The 25097-nt window shown below is 34.9% G+C and overlaps 1 protein-coding gene across 1 annotated transcript in view; it reads right to left on the bottom strand.

Moving 5' to 3' along the window:
* PTEN (phosphatase and tensin homolog) overlaps nt 1-25097 on the bottom strand; it is a 104917-nt gene that overhangs the window by 65084 nt on the left and 14736 nt on the right. The window contains exon 2 of the mRNA XM_061402715.1: nt 10982-11066. Coding sequence (XP_061258699.1) covers nt 10982-11066 — 85 coding nt within the window. The remainder of the gene's footprint in view (nt 1-10981; nt 11067-25097) is intronic.

The following is a 25097-nucleotide window of genomic DNA, read 5'->3' as shown; positions in this document are numbered from 1 at the left end:
GTAACATAAACTATATTCTCTGCATAATGATGAGTCAGTGTTGGTTCATCAACTTAACAAATGCACCACTCTGGTTGAGGACACTGATAATGAGGAAGCTATGCATATAGAGTAGGGGGTATACAAGAAATCTCTGTACTTTCTGCTCAATACAGCTGTGAACATAACATGGCTCTTAAAAAAAAAAAAATCCACTCCACAGCTAATGATATGCTAAGATAAAAGACAAAGTTTTTTCTTCTGAAGTAAATGACAAAGCAGGAGGCCTACTTTTGCCACTTCTATTCAAACAAAGTATTGAATGTTCCCAGAGTAATTAAGCAAGAAGGAAAAACGCATTCAAATCGGAAAGAAGTACAATTACCTGTTTCCAGATGACATGATCTTATACAAAGAAAATTCTTAAGATGCCACACACACACATACAAAAAAAACCTGTTAGAATAAATTCAGCAAAGTAGCAGCATACAAAATTAACATGCAAAAATCAGATGCATTTTTATATAATAATAAACAATCCAAAAAGGGAAATTAAGAAAACAATGCTATTTATGATAGCACCAAAAAGGATAAAATACCTAGGAATTATCTTAACCAAGGAGGTGAAATACTTATACATAGAAAGCTAAAAAATACTGCTGAAGAAAATCAAAGACCTAAATAAACAGAAAGATATCCCATATTCCTGGATTAGAAGACTTTATATTATTAAGGTTTCAATACCACATTATGCAATTCCTATCAAAATTGCAACAACTTTTTACATGAATAAAAACTTCCATCCTAAAACTCAGGGACTCTCACAGGACTCTAAGTAGCCAAATTAACCTTGAAATAGAAGAGCAATGTTGTAGGACTCAATTCCTGATTTCAAAATGTGCTTTGTACAATGCTACAATCGGCAATCCACTCCAGTATTCTCGGCTGGAGAAGTCCATGGACAGAGGAGCCTGGTGAGCTACAGTCCATGGGGCTGCAAAAGAGTCGGACACAACTGAGCACACACGCAACAATGTATGGTACTGGCATAAAGACAGACATATACCAATGGAATAGACTAGAGAGCACAAAAATAAAACTGTGCATATATGGTCAAATGATTTTGACTAGTGTGCTAAAACCACTCAATAGGGAAAGGAGAGGCTTTTCAACAAATGGTGATGGGAAAGGAAAGCTGGATATCCACTTGCCAAAGCACTAAGTTGGAGCTTTATCTTTTATCATATACAAAAATTAACTCAAAATGGATCAAAGACTACACCAAAGACCTAAAACTATAAAATTCTTAAACGGAAAGATAGGAAAAATTCATGACATTGAATTTAGCAATGATTTCTTGGATTCAACACCAAAGATACAGGCAACAAAAAAAGATAATACTGAACTGCATCAAAATTTGAAACTTTTATGTATCAAAGAACAATATCAACATAGTAAGAAGGCAATCAATAGGATGGAAAAAAATATTTGCAAATCACATTATCTAGTAAATGATTAACATCCATCATATATAGAACTCAAAAACAAAAAATCCAATTCATAAACTAGCAAAGGGCTCAAACAGACATATCGCCAAAGAAGATAAACAAATGGTGACTAAGCACATGAAAAGATGCTCAGCATCATTTATCATTAGAGAAATGCAAATCAAAACCACAATGGGATATCACTTTATAACCATTAGGACAGCTGTTATCCAAAAAACCCCAAACAAACAAAATAAAAAACCCCGGAAAATATCAAGTGTTGGCAGTGAGGGTTTGGAGAAGTTGCAACACTTGTGCATTGCTGGTAGGAATGTAAAATGAGACAGACACTGTAGAAAACACTATGATAGCGCCTCAGAAAAAGCAAGCATAGAATGATCATCTGACCCAGCAATCCCACTTCTGAGTTAGTTAGAAGTAGAGACTCAAATAGATACTGGGACACCCATGTTCATATTAACGTTATCTACAATAGTCAATATGTGGAAGTAACCCAGGTGTCAACCGACAGAGGAATAGATAAACAGAATGTGGTATATACATATAATAGAAGGACACATGCCACAACATAGGTGAAACGAAGTAAAATAAGTCACAAAAAGATAAATATTATGTTTCCACTTATATAAGGTACCCAGAATGGTCAAACACAGTGGTTCAGGGGCTGGAATTCGGGGGGGATGGGAAGTTACTATTTAAACAGTACAACGTTTCAGTATGGATAAAACAGTTTTAGAGATGGACAGTGGTGATAAGTATACAAGAATGTGAATATACTTCATGCTACTCAACTGGACAGTTAAAAAAAGTTTAAATGATATTACCCTATATATATACCATTAAAAAAAAAAATACTCATCTCCCATCACTCTTCATCTTCAAACTCATGTTTTTTCCCCAAAAGTAACTACCCTCAAGTATTAGAATTCTTTTTCCTGGTATTTAAGTCAGCATTTCTATATAAGACAAATAACAATGCTTCTTGTAGATTTATCAATTACCTACATATTTTATGCCTTGGTAGAGAAGACTAACAAAACCAGTAGTATCCCCAACACACGCTTCACTTAATTTCCCTTAAACATCACAACTTTGGGTTAAATCAACAGATGTTAAAATTGCTTCTTGATTCTAATTCACCAAATTTCCTAAGAATCTTCTTATATTTTCTCACAGATAATCTTATTTCATTATCCAGCTATAGCGTTCTTCCCGAAAGCCTTCCGTCCTACTGCTCTAATCAGAACTGGCTGCTCTTTAGCTTTGTGGCACTGTTGTCACCCTGGGACTTGACTGTGGTTTCTGAGTTGGATTCTCAGTTTGTCAAAGCCTTTTTCTTTTCTTTCACAGTTTCTCTCCCTGTTTTCCTAGGGTACATCTTCTAGTAATCGCCCAAGAAATGTTACAAGGACAAATTTTTTTTTTGTTCAGTCCATTGACTGTCTTTTTTTCCTACTCTTGCACCTCATTGATGGTTTGGCTGGATATAGAATTCCAGGTTGACTGCAGAACATCTGAAGTGCTGTTCCTCAATCTTCCATCTTTAATTCTACTACTGAGAAGTTAGATGCTACTGACATTCCTCAGTTCAGTTCAGTTCAATCGCTCAGTCATGTCCGACTCTTTGTGACCCCACGAACTGTAGCACGCCAGGCCTCCCTGTCCATCACCAACTCCCCGAGTCCACCCAAACCCATGTCCACTGAGTTGGTGATGCCATCCAACCATCTTGTCCTCTGTCGTCCCCTTCTCCTCCTGCCCTCTATCTTTCTCAGCAGCAGGGTCTTTTCCAAGGAGTCAGCTCTTCATATCAGGTGGCCAAAATATTGCAGTTTCAGCTTCAACATCAGTCCTTCCAATGAACACCCAGGACTGATCTCCTTTAGGAGGGACTGGTTGGATCTCCTTGCAGTCCAAGGGACTCTCAAGACTCTTCTCCAACACCACAGTTCAAAAGCATCAATTCTTCTGTGCTCAGCTTTCTTTATAGTCCAACTCTCACATCCATACATGACCACTGGAAAAGCCACATTCCTAATCCTTTCTAAATGACCCTGAAAGCTTTTGAGAAATTCTCATTCTTCTTAATATATTTTTTTTAACTTCTTAATAATTTGCCTGGTATTGACCTGTTTTCACTTACTGTGCTTGGCACTATGTAGGTCTTTTCAATCTAGATACTCAAATCCTTGAGAAATGTTCTAGTATGATACTAGAAAAGACTTTCCTAGATGATTTCCCACACTGAGTGGGGAACAACACTGTGTATCAACAGGCTAAATGAGCAGGAGTTTCTAGTTTTTGTCCTCTGATATATGAGATTTTACGGTTATTAAGCAAATCAGCTTTGGAATCTGACAGACCTGGACTCAGTCCTCAGCCTGTTCTTACCAGCTGTGGCACTTGGGGAAGTTAGCTTCTTTGAAACCATCTATGAAATGGAGATAGGTTTACTGTAGCAATTTAGTAAGAGAACACATGCAAACTGCTTATACAACAGTAACACATATATATAAATGCAAGTAAACATCATACTAAAATATCAAAAATTGGATTGGTACAGATAATTTAATCATTGTCAAATCCATCATGGCTCTGCAATTTGTAAAGAATAAAGACTAATGAAAGAAGCAGGAGGAGTCTCTGGGGACAGGGTTTTCTTCTGGGGTGAAAAAATGTTTTGGAACTTGACAGAGGTGGTGGTTATAAAATATTGGAAAACACTAAATGTCCCTGAACTGTACACTCTGAAGTGGGCAATTTCATGTTATATGATTTACATCTGAATAAAGAAAAAAAGGAAGCAAGAAACAGAGGCAATAAGGGAAGAAGTCAAAAGTTGTTGGAAAGGGAGAAGGGAATTGATATCCTCCTAAATTATTTTTGAAGCTTTCCTATAAATAATCTCTTTTCAACCTTTTTAAACTGAATAACCAATAATGGTAATGTTGAGAAAACAAACATGTCCTTTTTTTTTAATTGAAAATCAACATAAGGTTGATTGAGAGATCATTATATGATTAAGAGAAAAATATTTGAAAAGTTTCTTCAGGAAGAAAATGCATAAAACACGAAAAGGGAAGACGGACTTTTGAATCTGCAATATGGCTGCTTATACACGGGTGAAAAAGCTGATCTTTCCAATAAAAGAGGAGGAAGTACTGTATTTCCTAATGACAGACAAGAGGAAAATATTGTTATATACAACTTTTTCATTTCAAAATTTCCAAAATTGTGCTCCATGGAACACTGTTGAGAGAAATCTTATTTACTATACTACAAAAGAAAAGAAAGAGATAAAGGGGAAAGGAAGGAGGGGAAGAGAAAGGGAAAGAAATGAAAAAAAAAATAAGGAAAGGAACATATTAGAATTTCATTCCTAGGAGAATTACAATGCATAATAGCACATTAAAGGTTCTTCAGTAAGAAAGCCAGTTCACCTCTATTAAACTTACACTTCTATGATTTATTACATACAGAACAATTCTCAAACTATGTCTGCTAAACCTATGAAGCATCATCAATTTGTTAAAGATTGCCTAGATTTATACAGGTAACATATAAATTATTAACAGATAACTTCAATATTAACCTGAGAAATAAGATTAATATACATATCAAAGAACAATAAATCACCCAAATAAAACACTGCTTCATATTATCAGCTGGTTAGAGCAAGAATTTTAGAGGCAAGAAAGAAAGGAGAGAGAAGGCAGTATTAAGATGAAGAAAAAACGATCTGCGAAGAGCTAGTTTTTCCATTTCCATTCTATGAAATGACCCTGTCTTGCCCTGTCAATTCTAACTGCTTATTAAAGAAAACACCTGCAGTAAAGATAGTAAAAAAAAAAAATTCAACTTAGTTCACTTTTCCTCTGCTCTTATTCTTTACATTAATTCCTGATCCCAGGAGGTAACCTCAAAAGGAGAAGTTAAATATTTGAATACCTCAAGTAAAAAATCTTACATTGCTGTAATGAATTATATCCATAAACAGTTAATACTTTAAGCATGAAGGTATCTGGAATATGAGTTTTACTCAAAGCAGTAATGTACAACAACAAAGTCTGAATTCTGCACAATATTTCTTGTTTAGGGGGGAAAAATCATAGGAATCATAGGAAACACATGGGCTTAAAGAGGAAAAGGTAATTTTAAATACTCTTTAGATATCCCAGTTTCTAAATCCCAAAGTTTACTGTTAAAAGAAAAGATATAAGAAAATAAAGACATTTTTTCACTGAGGTGTTACCATCTTTGAACCAAAAAAAAAAAAAAAATCACTACCAATTAGTACTAGTGTCTCCAACATCATGAGAAATGCTGGACTGGATGAAGCACAAGCTGGAGTCAAGACTGCTGGGAGAAATATCAATAACCTCAGATATGCAGATGACACCACCCTTATGGCAGAAAGCAAAGAAGAACTAAAGAGCCTCTTGATGAAAATGAAAGAGGAGAGTGAAAAAGTTGGCTTAAAACTCAACTTTCAGAAAACTAAGATCATGGCATCTGGTCCCATCACTTCGTGGCAAACAGATGGGAAAACAATGGAAACAGTGACATACTATTTTGGGGGGTTCCAAAATCACTGCAGATGGTGACTGCAGCCATGAAATTAAAAGATGCTTGCTTCTTGGAAGAAAAGTTATGACCAACCTAGACAGCATATTAAAAAGTAGAGACATTACTTTGCCAACAAAGTTCCACACAGTCAAAGCTGTGGTTTTTCCAGTAGTCATGTATGGATGTGAGAGTTGGACTATAAAGAAAGCTGAGCACCAAAGAATTGATGCTTTTAAACTGTGGTGTTGGAGAAGACTCTTGAGAGTCCCTTGGACTGCAAGAAGATCTAACCAGTCCATCCTAAAGGAGATCCGTCCTGGGTGTTCATTGGAAGGACTGATGTTGAAGCTGAAACTCCAATACTTTGGCCACCTGATATGAAGAGCTGACTCCTTGGAAAAGACCCTGATGCTGGGAAAGATTGAGGGCAGGAGAAGGGGATGACAGAGGATGAGATGGTTGGATGGTATCACCAACTCAATGGACATGTGCTTGAGCAAACTCCAGGAGTTGGTGATGGACAGGGAGGCCTGGCGTGCTGCAGTTCATGGGGTCGCAAAGAGTCGGACACGACCGAGCGACTGAACTGAACTCCAATATCGTGCAAGCCATTCAAGGAAATCAATTATCTAGGTACTAGAGAAGGTCATTTTCATGGAGAGGTTAATCACAACACACAAACTACTTAAGAATTATTCATTTTCATTTTAGCTCATAGGAAAAGATACATCTTCCTTCATGATCACTGTTCACCCTTTCTCATAAACTAAGGGGGAGGGGTAAACTGATAACAGCAAAGCATTACTGGCCATTTATCCATCAAACAAAAAAAAAGGAAAAAAAAAAAAAAGTACAGCATAGTTATTATCTTCAGTTGATGATTCTTCATTTTCATGTGCTATAACCATTATTCACTAGGGTGACAAGACCAGTTGGTGACAAGATCAGTTGGCTAAAGTAACTAACAACTATCAGTTGGCTAACCTTTTTCTAAGAGTGACATCTGAAAAATTTTAAAGCTAGATAAAATAAACTAGATACATTAAAGGAGACAGAATAAACCTCAACCGCTGTTCCTGATTACAAGCATGAATATATGAATATATGAATCTTAATTCAGAGGCATAAAGGCAGAGGTTTCTGAAGTCAGAAGATGACAGATCAAAATACTTCCCAGCACAGTATTTTCTTGATGAAGTTATTATAACTTAACATTGTATAGGAGGCAGTGACTAAAACCATCCCAAATGAAAAGAAATGCAAGAAGGTTGTCTGAGAAGGTCTTACAAATAGCTAAGGAAAGAGGAGAAGTGTAAAGCAAGGTACAAAGGGAAAGTTATATCCAACTGAACACAGAGTTTCACAGAATAGCAAAGAAAGATAAGGAGGGTTTCCTAAATGAACACTGCAAAGAAGTAGAGAAAAACAATAGAATAGGAAAGACTAGAGATTTCTTAAAGAAAATGGAGAGATCAAGGGAACATTTCAAACAAAGATGAGTACAATAAAGGACAGAAATGGCAAGGACAACAGAAGCAGAAGAGATTAAGAAGAGGTGGAAAGAATACACAGAACTATACCAAAAATGTCTTACTGATCTGGATACCCATGATGGTATGGACACTCACCCAGAGCCAGATATCCTGGAATGTGAAGTTAAGTGGGCCTAAGAAGCATTACTACAAACAAATTCCAGCAGAACTATTTCAAATCCTAAAAGATGATGCTGTTAAAGTGCTGCACTAAATATGACAGCAAATTTGGAAAACTCAGCATGGCCACAGGACTGGAAAAGAACAGTTTTCATTCCAACTGCAATCAAAGGCAATACCAAAGAATGTTCAAACCATCATACAATTTTGCTCATTTCACATGCTAGTGAGGTTATGCTCAAAATCATTCAAGCTAGGCTTCAGTAGTATGTGAGCCAAGAAGTTCCAGATGTATAAGCTGGGTTTAGAAAAGGCAGAGGAACCAGACATCAAATTGCCAACATTCGCTGGATCATAGAAAAAGCAAGAGAATTCCAGAAAAACATATACTTCTGATTCATTGACTACATTAAAGCCTTTGTGTGGATCACAACAAACTGCAGAAAGTTCTTAAAAAGATGGGAATACCAAAACACCTTACCTGTCTCCTGACAGGTTTACCTGTTGTAAAGAAGGTAAATCTGTTGTCAAGAAACAACCATTAGAATCTTATATGGAACAACAGGCTGGTTCAAAATTGGGAAAGGAGTATGACAAGGCTGTATATTGTTAATTTAACTTATATGCAGAGTATATATCATGCAAAACGCTGGACTGGATCAATCACAAACTAAAATCAAGTTTGCAGGGAGAAATATTAACAACCTCAGATATGCAGATGGTACCACCCTAATGGCTGAAAACAAAGAGGAACTAAAGAGACTCTTGATGAGAGTAAAAGAGCTGGCTTAAAACTCAACATTCAAAAAACTAAAAGATTATTTGAAGATTTGTAACTTCTCTATTAACTTTTTGTTTTAGAAATAATAAAGAAACGAGGGGGAAAAAAAAACAACTAAGATCATGGCATCTAGTCCCATCACTTCATGGCAAATAGAAAGGGAAAATGTGGAAGCAGTGACAGATTTTACTGTCTTGGGCTCCAAAATCACTACGGATGGTGTCTGCAGCCATGAAATTAAAAGATGCTTGCTCTTTGGAAGGAAAGCTATGAGAAACCTAAACAGTATATTCAAAAGCAAAGACACCATTTTGCTGAGAAAGGTCTGTGTAGTCAAAGCTGTGGTTTTCCAGTAGTCATGTATGGATGTGAGAGTTGGACCATAAAGAAGGTTGAGTGCCAAAGAACTGATGCTTTTGAACTGTGGTGTCGGAGAAGACTCTTGAGACTCCCTTGGACTTCAAGGAGATCAAACCAGTCAATCCTAAAGGAAATCAACCCTGAATATTCACTGGAAGTACTGATGCTGAAGCTGAAGCTCCAGTACTTGGCTACCTGATGTGAAGAATTGGCTCACTGGGAAAGACCCTGTTACTGCAAAAGACTGAAGCCAGGAGGAGAAGTGGGCAGAGGATGAGATATGGTTAAGTAGTATCACTGACTCACTGGGCATGAATTTGAACAAACTCTGCGAGATGGTGGACAGGGAAGCCTGGTATGCTGCAGTCCATGGGTCAAACATGTCGTAGTGACAAAACAACACAACACCACCATCAAAGATCTGAGGATCATATGTAAATCATATATACAGAACCAGCAACTGGATTTATCAGTAACCGGAAAGATGATCAATCAGCCTCAGTATTAATCCACAGTCAGAAGAAACAAATTCACATTCAGAAGAGAAAAATGTAGAAATTAGCACATCAAATTAATTTACCAAAAGGATATTCTTACAGTGACTGGAAAATGTATCCTCTACTCAAGAGCATTCATACTCTTTTTATGTATGAGTATCAATCTGACTTGTTTGAATTAGTAGTTGGTTGAATGCAGAATTACAGTAATGTTAAGTAGATCGACTTTAGAAATGTTTCTTCTAGGCCACAAAGAGGCCTGATAAACACTCCTTCACCGTAGCAGCAAACATGTTTCATGACAGCACTGCTTGTTTCCAAGATTCTCCATCTCTAGAATCAAAATTTACTTCTCTTAATCTTTTTTCTATCACTCACTGTATTTCTGTAGATTGGTATTAACACTGACTAAGCCATATCAAGCTGCTGCTTCCATTCTTCCACTGTGTCCTGCCCAACTACTAGAAGGCAAACTCATTTCTGAATCGCAAGCTCTTAACTCATTCCTCTGACAGCTCATGTACCAACCACAAAGCAGTCTGGGAGTTTTTCTGTCAATACTGAAGTTTAATTCTGAACACAATATAAGTACTACAAAAACCCAACTGGGTACAACTCTATACTGCAAAAATGTAAACAGACTTTGGTTCAAAGCAAATTGCTAAAAATTAACCACTGAAAAAAACAACTATGGTTGGCTCGTATAAGAGTATATAGATAGTTTTAAATACTAAGATAACTATTTAAAAAGAATCCTATATCTGCATAATGCTTTACAAAGTGCTTTCCTGCCCATTATAACATTTAGTTCTCATAACCACCACATATTTAAACTGGAAGTCTCCAAAAAGGATACTTCTGAAAGAGAGTACAAGGAATGATAGAAAATTTAAACTTTTAAAGCCAATTATACTTCCTACTGACATTTTACAGTTTATTTATACACAAATTTTGTGTTCTGAAATTAGAAAACATGTTGACTATTTACAAAGCAGACACAAATTCCTTCTCTCATAAAATATACTATGTAAGCTTAGGTCATAATGTATTTAAGGTTATTTAAATGAGCCTTCAGAACTATTATTAAGATATGAATGATAATTCCTCTTAAAAATGATGCAAAATTGAAAAGCAGACACCTAGGCTTTGGTGTCTAACAAATTCCTTTCCAGATCCCCTGTGCTAAACACTTCTCCAGGTCCTTTGTGCATTTATGCCCCATTATAAACTGTTCTATGTAAAATTACATCATTTATGTATACCTTAGCATAAATAAATTTATGAATAAATCCACTCAAGGATTTTAAGGCTAATACCCAATTGTGAAATAAAAGACAAAAACCATAGTGCAATGGAACCCAGATATTAAACTGGTGAGGGGCATTTTATGGAGTCCATGAAATCATAACACATATACCTGATTATGTAAAAAGTCAGTTCTTATCTAATGAGTTTTATCCCACTGATGCTCAGTAGGTACATGGAGCAAAATAAAGAAAGCAGTTATAGATCATCAACATAATAAAAATAAACAACATCAAAAAGTACATCTTTTTCTGTGGTTTAGAAATTTTCCTAAATGAAAATACAACATGAATATACATCAATATTTGAAACAGAAAATTAAAAAGTTCTTACCTTACTACATCATCTATATTGTTCCTGTATACACCTTCAAGTCTTTCTGCAGGAAAGCCCATAGCAATAATGTTTGGATAAATATCTGAGTGCTTAAGTTAAGGAAATATGCAACAATGCAAACCACATGTACACACTTTAAAACATTAGCTTACTGAAATATACAATGCAAACTACATGTAAATGTTTTAAAACATTAGCTGATTATAAAAAGCTTTCCCCACTACAAACCATGTTAATAATAAGGCTGTCAAATGTATTTATTTATAAGCCATCATGTGTAATTAAGAAATACAGGTAAATACACTGATTCCAAAAAATATCAATGGCAACCCACTCCAGTATTCTGGCCTGGAAAATCCCATGGATGGAGGAGGCTGGTGGGCTACGGTCTATGGGGTCCCAAAGAGTCTGAAATGACTGAACAACTAACACACAAACAATCATACGACAGTGATTATTAAATCCTACCCAGTATGTTTAGAATGCATCTAAGGTAAAAGGTAACTTTCATATTTACATACTAAAATATTCAGACAAAATCCAAAAATCAAAATAAAAATGAAACAAGAAACAGCTGCATAATTTCTCCTTTTTCAGAGAAAAGTAGAAACAGTTAAGAGTTAGAAAATTAGATTTAAGAACAGGTTATTGCTCTAATCAGATGCATAAATTGGACAACTCAACCTTTTTAGACTTCAATTTCCTATTCTACATGGTGAGGAGGTTGAGAAAACCACAATGATCTATCTTAACCCTTGGTATTTATGATGATAATACTGAACTGAGGTATCAAAACTTAGCGTGCCCATTCTATTAACTTATATACAACAGCTGCATAAAACAAACTTCTATACTCAAGAAAAATTTATATAAAACTATAAAGCAGCACAGATAATCCACATATCTGTGGATTTTGTCCATCAGACTGGCTCTCATTCTTGAGCTCCATCAATTCTCTCTAATCTCATGATTTTCTGACACAGATGTTTCAAACCAGCCAATCTTAACTGCTTTAAACCACTCAAGACTATCTCCAAAGCTCTATGCTCATCTATTGGACCCATTTATCTTCCAAATACAATACAAAATTCATCAAATCCAGTGCCTTTTTAGAGATCTTTTTAATTTCTGCTGCATTAACATTAGTGAGCTTATTCCAGTATTATTTTCAATCCAAAATAACTACTTAAATTACTAAAACCTTTCATTTTGACATTGTAATTTAAGAAAAGATTACCTATTGACTATATGTTCTATATAATTATTAGTACTGCTTGGACAGATCTACAAAATATTTTAAGGAAAAAAATGTGCATAACAGAGTATATAGTATGCTACCTTCGTATAAAAGAAATACTTTATAAACTAATTTTTTACATGTATATTTGCCTGAATTGGAATGCTCCAACACATACAGATAACTGAGAGACTAATAAAAATGGTTGCTTCATAGAGAAGTAGAGGGGAGGAGGCAAGCACACACTGAAACAAATCTGATTAAATATCAAATTGGTAACCAGGAGAAAGGATTTATTTCAAGGGTTATCTAGGCACTGTAATTTTACTGTACTTCTGGGCAGGAAGTTTTCTAAGAAAAAAGAGCTACAAAGAAATTTTAAACTTTTCCAGTAATTTCTAATGACATCAGTATTAGTATCTTCAAACTTTTTCTTTACATTATAGGAAAAATCAATGAAGTTATGTTAATGACTTGAAGGTTTGTGATTACTGTAAGAGAAAAGAGATAACATTATAAAATCAAGAAATCAAGTAATAACTGAAAACATTCACATGAACTCATCCTTGCAGACATTTATATTGTTTAGGTCTTTCCAAAGAAACAGCCTAAAAGTATGTCACCTGAGCAGTAGTAAACACTTCTAGAACCCTGATTTCACCCTTAATATCATACTATATTGCTGCTGCTGCTGCTGCTGCTGCTGCTGCTGCTAAGTCGCTTCAGTCGTGTCCAACTCTGTGCGACCCCATCGACGGCAGCCCACCAGGCTCTGCCGTCCCTGGGATTCTCCAGGCAAGAACACTGGAGTGGGTTGCCATTTCCTTCTCCAGTGCATAAAAGTGAAAAGTGAAAGAGAAGTCGCTAAGTCGTGTCTGACTCCTAGCGACCCGATGGACTGCAGCCTACCAGGCTCCTCCGTCCATGGGATTTGCCAGGCAAGAATACTGGAGTGGGTTGCCAAAGGTATCAACTCCTTGAAAAAACAGTTGATGTCAGATCTGGGGCAGGGAAGATACAGGTAATGTCTTTCTGTGCCAGAAAGCAAGGAAAGCATACATACATTAGTGGCCTATATCAAACACAGGAGCTAGCATGAAGCATGGCTAAATTTGTGACAAACTGAACATCAGAGAAAAAATGTAAATGGTAGTAAATCAAAGAATCCTGAATAAAATAGAAATAAATCCCCAAGTCTATAAAGATACTCAATACAGAAAAAGTTACAACAAAAAATTATTTTCACTTTTAAGCTTTGATAAGTATCTACTGAAATAGTTATTTTCTTTACTCTGAAATTGGTAAAGGGGAAGATAAAGGATTTATCCTACTTTTCCTGTAGGAACTCTATTTCAGGGCAACTCAATAGCTCCATTTCATAAAGCAAACACAACAGAAAACACCAGTTAATAAAAATAAAAATTTTAGAAAAATCAATTAGAATCAGAAAAATCAAACTTTGAAAGCCCTAATAAAATTACTGACTTAGGCAAGGATCAACAAATGGTACTAAATCAATAGGTGAGTGGATAATAACAAACTGAACTTTCTAACAGAGCCAAAGTAATACCACACAATGTATCTTCTAATGTAAGAAAACACCACATAATAGATCTTCTAATGTAAGAAGACAAACATAATTGAATAATGCACAGAAAAGACTGTTATCACCCAATTTCAGTGGCCAATCTCAGCATTACCAAGCAAGTTAAGTAGAGATCACATAACTTTTGATGTGATACAATATGAAGGACACAGCATCATCTATGAGAGCCAAATTATCTTCAATCTGAGAATCCATGAAGCACTTACATATAAATTTTAACTTAACAGGTATGAGATAGAACAAGCTAAATGACATTATGTGTATAAACTGGACAATTCAAAACGTCTGTAGGTCATGACCCAGTATCTTTCAAATTATCTTTAAAAAAAAAATCAAGTATCATTTCAAAGCTGAAGAAGGGAGAAATGGGTAGCTGTCCTTGATTTAGAAAGACTTAGGGTTCTAAAAGTCAAATTCACTGGTACAATCCTGTTCTGGTTACTGCTTCAGACCAACCAGCCATTAAGGATATTTTTGAACCAACTAGAGAAATTTTAAATATGATCTAAGTATTGGCTAGATGAAAATTTACAGAAATGGAAAAGTAGATATTACTGACTGGGAAAAAAAAAAAAAGATTTCAAAAGAGAAGGTACAATGTGATACTATTTTAATAAAAGAAAACATATACAGCATACCAGTATAATTAAAATATGTAGACAGAAAGATTACAAACTAAAGTACTAAAAGTAATAATATCTAGGTAGTAGGAATATATATTTTTTCTCATTTTTGCTTGTTTTAATATGATCACCTATACTGTTTCTATAACAGGTTTAAAATGTTGTTTTATAATTATCTCCAAATCTATTTCCTAAGATATTTGTCTTAACAAAATATTGTCTTGCCCTGTATGACTTACAATCAGCTTTGTATGTAATTTTTTAAAAAGCTGAATTTCTTAAAAAAATAATAATAATAATAAAAGTATATAGGCCAGGAATAATTTTTGTCACTTTAAGAATACATAAATTCACCCTCAACTTCAAAAGGTTCCATTAGGATCATCATTTTTAACATCACAAATATTAGCCATCATCTATTATTCTCACATAAGAAAGCAGCCCCACTTAAAAAATGTAATTCCTAATTACCAAAATGCTTTAGGTATCCACTCACCAAAAAAAAAAAAAAAAAAAGAGACAAGAGACTCAAATCAAGCCTGAAGCACTACAATTCCTGAATATGAATAATCTTTACTTTTTAACTGTCTTATAGAATACAAACATAAGAAAATGGAAACTAACAGAAAAAAAAAAATGAGGCAGCAGTAGGGAACCCCAAGCAGTGGCAACTAACACAAATCTGGAATTTCTAACTAAATAATTATAAACACATTTTACTAAAAAATATAAACTGAAATTATGCCAAGGTTTTCTGAGCAATGCAACAGAAATTTTTCATGTAAAAAAATTTTATTACTACTAACAAACTTATCTGACTTAACCATTAATTTCAGTGGGAATGCTAGTAAGCTTCCAGCCTTACAGGAAAGCATATAAGTGAGGGAAGGGATAAGTTAGGGATTTGGGGTTTATACATACACACTACTATATACAAAATCAACAAGGACCTACTGTACAACACAGGGAATCATATTCATCTTGAATATCCTATAATGGAAAAGAACCTGAAAAAGAATATATATATATATATATATATATATATACACACACACACACACACACACATACATACATAATTGAATTACTCTGCTGTACTCCTGAAACACTGTAAACCAACTGCACATCAATAAATTTTTTAAAAAGCACAGAAACATAAAGCCCCTTGAAATGCAGTCATTTTAACAAAGACTAAATTTAGATTTATCCTTGTACTATGAATATTAACAAATAAAGTAAATAAGGTTGCAAAGGGCTTGGTTAACTTAAGAAAAATACTTGTCAGTAACTACACATGAATGGGGATACTCATCGGCTCCCTCCTTTACTCAATTATCCAAACACACACTGAACATTCGCATACTGAACATTGTGCACAGGACACTGAGAACATAAGTCTAAGTAAGCAAAGACTACCACACTCTAGGAGTTCCTATTCTATCAAGGAAGACAGACACACAAACCCACAACTACGCCAAAGGCCCCACTACATATACAGAAGATCAAGATGTTTTAAGAGCAAGAGAAAGAAGGATTAATTCTGCAGAGGTAGAGATAAAGTAGGTAATATGTTAGAAATCACAAAGTAGATAGGTAGAAAGAAGGATTAATTCTGCAGAGGTAGAGATAAAGTAGGTAATATGTTAGAAATCACAAAGTAGATAGGTAATATGTTAGAAATCCTTAAGAAATAAGTCATACATCAGAAAAAAGAAGAAACAAAAGCAATTACAACATTCTAAACAGAGGGTAGAACAAATACATGGAAATACTGAGTTGGTCAAAAAGTTCATTCAGGTTTTTCCATACCATCCATGGAAAAACTCCAAAGAACTTTTTGGCCAACCCAACACATAAAATATTCAGAAGAAGCAAGCAGTCCAGTACAGCTCACACACAAAGCTTTATGCAGAAGGTGGCAGGACTGATGAAGATTAGGTCTAGGTTTAAGGATGCTGTGACAGGAAGTTCAAGTCAGTCAGACAGATAAGGAGTCAAAGGCCAGGATCAACAAGGGAGTTTCTAGCACAGCAACAACCCATGGTTCTGCAATGTCTTACTGAGCAACAATCCAATTCTTCCTTTAAACAGAATTGAGCAATCTAGCCTTCTTAAAGTTTCATTTTCCTCAGACTTACACCTTCTTTATTCATACAGTATGAAATTCTACCCAATACTCTGGCATCCATCATAAATTAGAAAAACAGAGACCATGTTTCAGACAGTATGCCAAATACATTCTCATTTAATCCTAACAATCCTTTGAAGTAATATTACCACTTCACAGATGATCAAAGTGTCTTGCTCTTTGCAAGCCCAAGGACTATACAGTCCATGGAATTCTCCAGGCCAGAACTTTCCCTTCTCCAGGGGATCTTCCCAACCCAGGAATCGAACCCCGATCTACCACATTGCAGAATTCTTTACCAGCTGAGCCACAAGGAAAGTCCAAAGATGATGAAACTGTGGATCAAAAAGAATGGCCCCAAAGCCATCAGTAGTTAAGTTACAATTCAAATACTCTATGTATGTAACTTCAAATGGAAGTAATTTACTAATCAAACATTAAAAAACTTCTAAAAGACAACAGAAAAATCTACTGGTATTTCCAAAACTGATGTCAGCAACTAATGAGTACTCAATTTTGAGGCAAACATTTCTCAAGCCAAGAACTGTATAAAATAAAATGTTTCTTACATACAACATTTTTGCTTCTCGTTAAAATTTTTATGACATACTTTTTTTAGATAATTTCAACCAAACAGGAATAACCAAGGGAGGAAATATTAGAATAGACTTAACTGGATATTACTTTGAATAACACTTACTGGATATTATTTTGAATAATAAGTAGAAGGGGCTAATAAAAGTACCCATCATATAGGGTTGTTTTAAGGATTAAATGATTTAACATATGAACAATGCCTAGAACATAATGTTTGTCTATCAATTGAACAAATGGTATAATACTAGATCTTAAGAGCCCACTGTAACTGTTCAGTCGTTTTTCAATGACACCGACTTGCTGAATAACCTAACCCTTCTAAAGAACATCAAAGCCTAACAGAAACTTTAACTCTTTAAAATATTTAGTATATTGCTTTTTTATTTAACTTAAGAACATATGCAAAATGTAACTCCAAAAAGGGGAGGGCGTGGAGAAAGCCTTTATTCCCCACATCAGTGGAGACAGGTAAGAAATGCATACATGGTCCTCTCTTGCCCAGGATGAACACCACCACAGCTACAGGCGATCTGATATACACTGGTATATCAGCGTATATACCAGTGTATATACACTTCCACTCCCCCTCCCTGAAACAAACATGCTAAATTTGTTTTGTTTCGCTTTAATAGAGGTATAACTTAATACAATTAAATACACAGATCTTAAGTGGCTGGTTTATGAGTTCTGATAATTATACACAGTATATCATATTTGAGTCAAGTGCTCCCACAATCCTTCTCACATCACAGAATACTGTCCTAAAGAGAAAAACTTAATAATAATTAAGTTTTAAAATATAATAATTTTAAAAATACGTCCACAGAAGTTGATCCAACCCATAACTGACCTATTATTCTTACAATGTGGCTATGATAAAAGCTAAACAATTTTTTATTGGCTGTTCTAAGCATCTAAGCATAACTGAAAAAACTATGTTCCAGGTTACCCCCAATTAACAAAACCTCTTTCAAAGAAAAAACTTGTGGGGGCTTCCCTGGTGGCTCAGTGGTAAAGAATCCACTTGCCAATGCAGGAGACACAGGTTCGATCCCGGGTCGGGGAAGATCCCACATGGTGTAGAGCATCTAAGCCCGTGTGCCACCACTACTGAGTCTGCGCGCCCTGGAGACCGTGCTCCACAACAAGGGAAGCCACCGCCATGAGAGGCTCCCACGGCAATGGAGACCCAGCACTGCCGAAAATAAATAAGAAATAAATGAGAAATTATAAAAGGCTTAAAAAAATGTGGGTTGAGATCTCATGAGTCTACCTTACCTCAGAAGTTTGAGCCTAAATTAATGCGGTTCAAATGATAAATTTACCTTGAATTTTCAAACAGAGGATAACAATCAAATATAGCTCCCTAAGATACTTTGTTTTACTACTTTCCATTCTATTGCATATTTTATTAAAATGGTAAGGGAGGGAAAAACAGGCCCCCTGAGCCTTATTTTCTAACAATGTGTTCCTGACACAAAAGCTGAATCTTATTTGAAGCATAATTACTAACAGTAAAGCAGTTCTGAAAAGTTTCTCTGTAGTACTCCATATAGTATATATACAGATATGCTTATCCCTTTACAACTTACAAACTGAAATGCAATCTTAAATTACAAATCACTAACTACTTATTTTTCCTGCTATAATTATTTCTAGGAAAATTATTTCCATAAGTCACATAAGAGTTATTTTTAGAATTCTAGTTAACTGAAAGGTGTGCCATATGAAGCTAGAATATGGGACATGGACAGGTCAAATAAAAGTGACACAAAGATTCAGCGAGTCTCAAAAAGTATCCAGAGCAAATCTGAAGTTGCCCAGATCACAAAAGGAACACTGAGCTAAACTGGCAGCAGGAGTAAAGGAATCAAGTCAGACTGACAAGAGAAGACAACAATCAAAAACAAGTTAGCAAATACCAGAACTTCACCATTTAATTTCATTTTCTAGGAATATCTGGAGCTTTTCTCGACTACCTGGGAGTCTTTCAACTCACAGGCACTTAAGGCTCAGGTGAGAAGAAAAATTCAGCCACTGATTCATTAGTTATTACATCAGCTTTACATTCCTTTCAACAAATTTTAACAGGTTTAAATTTAACAAATACTTTCCAAATATGTCACAGTTATATCCACATTATCAACTTTTATAATCAATTATGCTTTAAATACCAGCCATGCTCATAGACTTCTATGACTTTCTCATTTAATAAAAGATTTTATATTTCTTACTAGATTTTTTTTTTCCTTAAAAAGTGTGTTAAATGTTTGGATCTCGTTTCTAAACTGATGATTCACATTGGGAGGAAAGCAGAAATAGAAAGTGCTTGAATTTCCCAGTTGATAAAGTGTTAATTATTTATTACTTAAGAACATCTGCCCTAATACATGTCATATAATCATCCCTCTACAAACCAAATTAATGCAGCCTAAAATTTCATTTTCTAAAGTGAAAAGGGCACAAAGGTACAAAAGCATGAACTACAGAAATAATGAGAAAGAATTGCTCAAAAAGATGGGAATTTTAAGAATAAAGGAGATATGAACAGGAACACTGGAAATATTTTCTAGGTGAAAGGCCTTGTTCTAAGCACTTAATGTATATACTGTTTTTTAATATAGAATACCAGAATTCTATCCTTAGCTTTGCAACTTAAAAGCCTAGACTTCAATTAAGTTACTGAATCTCTAAACCTCAAATACTTTTGTTTTTCTATAAAATAATAAGACTTGCTGCAAATTCTTCACTGGTTGTTTCAAATATCAAATGAGAAATGCAGAATTATCTTTAAATTATAAAACTGCAAAGGGGTCGACAGTTGTAAATAAGGGGCTGTAACTATTTGAAGTTGCATAAGTTAGAAACATCCTGTTTTTTTTAGTTTAAATGTCTCATTACAAGGCAACTCAATATAGTGTCTTCAAAAACAAATTATAAAAGGAAGTTCAATATATTCACTTAAATTCACTTTAGCATAAATTTTAAGTTTCATTGAACACTTTTAAATTTTCTGCTAGTACTGCCAAACCAGAAAGCCAAATAACTGAGGAACTACTAAAGTTTTCTATTTCTCCAAGCAATTTAAACCTCTCAACTTTCTTTGATGTTTTTATACTATACCAACTCTTCTTGACAGAAAAGTCTACATAAATTTATATCTCACTTTGTAAATGAAAACACCACATTCTTCAAAGGTAATATTAAGAACTGCTAGTAATTCTTCCACTTAGAAGCAACCCTATAAGTTGGTTCCCTTGGCAAGAAATTCGCAAGCTGTAACACAGAGCTGTGGAGCCGCTGTGCCTTTTCACTCCGGCAATCCTGCTCTAACACTACACTCTAAAACACAAACCAAAGGGGAAGGTAAGCTATGCAAAGATACGCACAGTAGTGCTGTTCAGCAAATCACAATATTTAGCCTGATGAAATATTATAGCTTTTAAAGTAAGTACCCAATGACATAAAAAATGTTTATAAAAGAGATCACAGAACAGTATGGAAACACTGATTCATAAGATCTAATTATGTTCATATGTACATTAACAGGGAAAGATAAATTCCAGTTGATATAAAACAGAAGTTAACTTTTTTCTATTAAACCATTCAAATTTAAGAATAATTCTGAAAATATTTCAAGCCAGATACATTAAGATTCCACTGAGCTTTAAAAAAAAAAATCTTTTTAAAGGAATAATCAAGGCACTGTGAACTTTTAACTATTTAAATTTAAGCAAATTAGAACCACAGAAAAATATGTTATCAAGTCACTGATGTGTGTATGCTTAGTCACTCAGTCGTGTCCAAGTCTTTGCAACCCCATGAACTAATAACACAAAAAAATATCTTATCAAGTCACTGATAGTATGAGCAATACTCTTAAAATCCAAAGCATAATTTATTAGTGCATTGAGCTGAGGTGTTTAGTGTATTAGTACCCTCAACTAACTGAATCAGTTTTTCTCCAGAGTAGTTGTTAACTATGAAATAATATATCTAACAACTGTTCAAGCCTGCGTCTGTGAACCTCTAAAAATTTAAGTTGCTCAACTAACTGGTTTTAACGAGTACATCGAACAATTACCTTCTTCCTAGGTCTCTGGATGAATACGATAAGACTGATTTCCTGTTTCAGAACTCTGCTGCTGTTAAAATACACACACACACACACACACACACACGCACACGCACACATACCCCTCCCTTCAGTGTTGCTCCCACTAAAAAACATCTAAGATTGACTACTAATGACAAATAATGTTCAAAAAGATTATCAGTTCAACAACATGCATTAGACACTTATCAACATTATAAACTTGAACTAATCCAAATACTAATTTTCTACCACAAAATCTTAATAAAACATATTAAAGACTGTAAAAATTGAAATTACTTCAATCCATTATTACACTAAAGAACATAAGAGGGTGTCTTTTATGCTCTAATATTCACACTCAATGTTAAGATTTATGCATTACTTCTGTAATATCATTCTATGATAAAAGTCATTCTTTTATCATTTAATAGAAGTAACTACCGAAAACATTAGTTTTGGCTACTTTATAGCTATGCAAAAAGATAAAAGGTCATTAACTTTTACAGAAAACAAGATATCCAAAGAGTTAAGGTACAGAAGATGGCAAGGGATTTGTCAGTAGTATGACAACAAAAGCCTAGTAACATTCAGCGCCAATTCACTCAATATTAGCAAACTGCATTCTGGAAGAAAAAAAGATTACAACAGTTGTAACTGAATTGACCTTTCAGATACAATCATGAACAAATTTTCTAACATTCAAAACTACCACACACAAGCTAAGAAAAAAAAAGTTCTAATACAAATGTGTCTTTCACAAGTGCATTTTCCTTCTCCTATTAATTCAGCCAAAACTGCAAAATTTTTAAACTAACTTCTAACAATCAAATCTACCTTTTAAAGAAAGTCATTAATTTGATCCATATTAAAGGAAAAAAAGCTCCAAACAAGTATGTACTTACTGCTTCATTTTATATTTGGCTTTAATATTATAAAATCTAATCTCTTTATTTCATAGCTTGAGTCAGAAAATCATTTAGAAAGTACTTACTTTTTCCCTCAAACAGCAAAAATAGTGTTGCCTCAGTGCAGTATTTTAATCTGGGTAAGAACAATATGAACTAGAAATTCGGACAGATTTCAAAATATGAAGGCAAATATATTGGCATTCATTCCTCTACTGCCAAGAATCATGTTACTGATCTTATGATAAGTGCCTTGTTCTAATACTGTATGATTCATATTCCCACTGATGGTATTTTAACCATACCAATTTAAAACTGATTGAATAAGTGTATTATCCAAAAGATCTTAAATTACATATTTGCTAAAATACTAAAAAAAATTCATCTTAAGATTTAATAAGATACAGTTTTAGAATATACTAACAGCTATAAGCGGGTGCAATGGCACCCCACTCCAGTACTCTTGCCTGGAGAATCCCATGGACGGAGGAGCCTGGTAGGCTACAGTCCATGGGCTCGCTAAGAGTCGGACACGACTGACGCGACTTAGCAGCAGCAGCAACAACAGCTATAAGAATGAGTCTACATAGCTGGCTTTGAACTGTTATCACTCTTAACTCTAGACGACATGTCCCATTTTAGTATGAACCCAATTATTGCAACTAGGGGAAGAGACACAATTACTGACCATGATTAGTTATGGAATCTTCATATCCAAAGGAGAACACAGTAAAAAACCTTGGAAATTAAGCTGAAACATTAAAAAAAAACTTAGTAACTTTTGCATCCAGTAAATAAACTTTTAAAAACACAACATTTAACACAGAGGAAGACAAAAATACCAACAGTTAGATGGAAATGAGAGAAATGAAGAGGAAGACAAGCTCTTATCAATACCTCACACCCTTTAAATACTATAAACAGCACAGGTGAAGACTTGTAAACCTCGAGTATTTAGACAGAAACTCTCACCACACATGCACCACACTCCATGTAAGAGCTATAATTTAGGTATGTACTATCTATCTACCACCCCCCCCCAAAAAGGGCATCATTCTTTTCACGGCCTACAATTCAAGAATGTAAACTCTATAAACTGATACTAGTAAAACAATTTAATCAGACATTAATTTTAAATTAGCAAGACATTTCTTACACAAACTAGAAACCCCAGACACAAAGCTGCATTTGAGAACATAAATTCAAAATCATATCTAAATATTACATCTGATCATATTAATCACACTTGGCATGGTAACAAACTTCTCAGTAAAAAACAATGTCCACAAAGTAGATTAAAATTAATCAGATCCTATTAAGCCCAATATGCAATTTTAAAGACGTCTAAGAAACAACAACTAAATTCTTAGGGATGATAAGAAATTAACAACTATTGCTGTGGTTGAAAATGTAACACCAAGATTTTAGAGGAAACTCATTTACTAGCATACAGACAAGAACTGAGCTTACAGAAGAAAGCAAAGCACTTAAAAAATATTTAAGCAAATTTTTAAGGAAGAGTTATTCTATCCAATTCCTGGTTGAGTTCTAGAATAATGAATTTCTATAAATCAACTCTTAGGAAACCTAAAGCTTAAAAACCTTATACAACTACAGTACTAAAATCTTGTCTAACATAATATCTCAAGTTAAAACATTATTTTTCCACTTATATATCCAAACAACCTTAATAAATGATAAAAGTCAGACTTTCATTACATAATATTTAGTTCCCAACCACTATTTTCAAATTTTAGTAGAAAAGTATCAACACTGGCATAACCATTGTTTTATTTTTGCAAAAGCTTAAAATTTGATATTTCGTTTAAAAATTTATAATTAATAGATGATTCCAAAAGGAGAAGTCTCAAAACCACTTACATCACTAGATTATCTTAACTTTTTCCTATATTTGTGTAACAGATGGCAAGCCTTACTTCTTGGACATTATACAATAATCACAATCTGCGTGACCTTTTCAGCACCAAAAGGAACCCAAATAGCCTAATAACCACTAACAGTATGGAGGTTCCTTAAAAACTAAAAACAGAGTTACCATATGATAAGGCAATGGCACCCCACTCCAGTACTCTTGCCTGGAAAATCCCATGGACGGAGGAGCCTGGTAGGCTGCAGTCCATGGGGTCGCTAAGAGTCGGACACGACTGAGTGACTTCACTTTGACTTCTCACTTTCCTGCATTGGAGAAGGGAATGGCAACCCACTCCAGTGTTCTTGCCTGGAGAATCCCAGGGACGGGGGAGCCTGGTGGGCTGCCGTCTATGGGGTCGCACAGAGTCGGACATGACTGAAGCCACTTAGCAGCAGCAGCAGCATATGATCATTCAATCCCATTCCTGGTCACGTATCTGGAGAAAAACAGGATCGAAAAGGATACATGCACCTCAAAGTTCACTGCAGCACTGTTTACAGTAGCTGAGACATGGGAGGAACCTAAATGTCCATCAACACAGGACTGGATAAAGAAGATGTGGCACATATACACAATGGAATATTACTCAGCCATTAAAAAGAATGAAATACTGCCATCTGCAGCAACATGAACGTACTGAGAAACTGTCACACTGAAGAAAGCCAGAGAAAGAGAAATCTCATATGCCATCCCTTATATTCAGAGTCTAAAAAGAAATGATACAGATGAACCTATTTACAAGCCAGAATCTGCCTCACAGACTAAAGAGAACAAACTTATGGCTCAGGTGGGGCGGGAAAGCAAGGAAAAGCGATAGTAGTTAGGGAGTTTCAGATCACCATGTACACATCGCTATGTTTAAAATGGATAATCAACATGAACATATTCTATAGCACAGGGAACTCTGTTCAATGTTATGTGGAGCCTGAAGGGGAGGGGTGTTTGGGGGGAAATGGATACATATATATGTATTGAGTCCCTCTGCTGC

Source organism: Bos javanicus, chromosome 26 (assembly GCF_032452875.1).
Source record: "Bos javanicus breed banteng chromosome 26, ARS-OSU_banteng_1.0, whole genome shotgun sequence".
Classification (NCBI taxonomy): Eukaryota; Metazoa; Chordata; class Mammalia; order Artiodactyla; family Bovidae; genus Bos; species Bos javanicus.
This window is presented reverse-complemented; position numbering and strand designations above follow the sequence as displayed.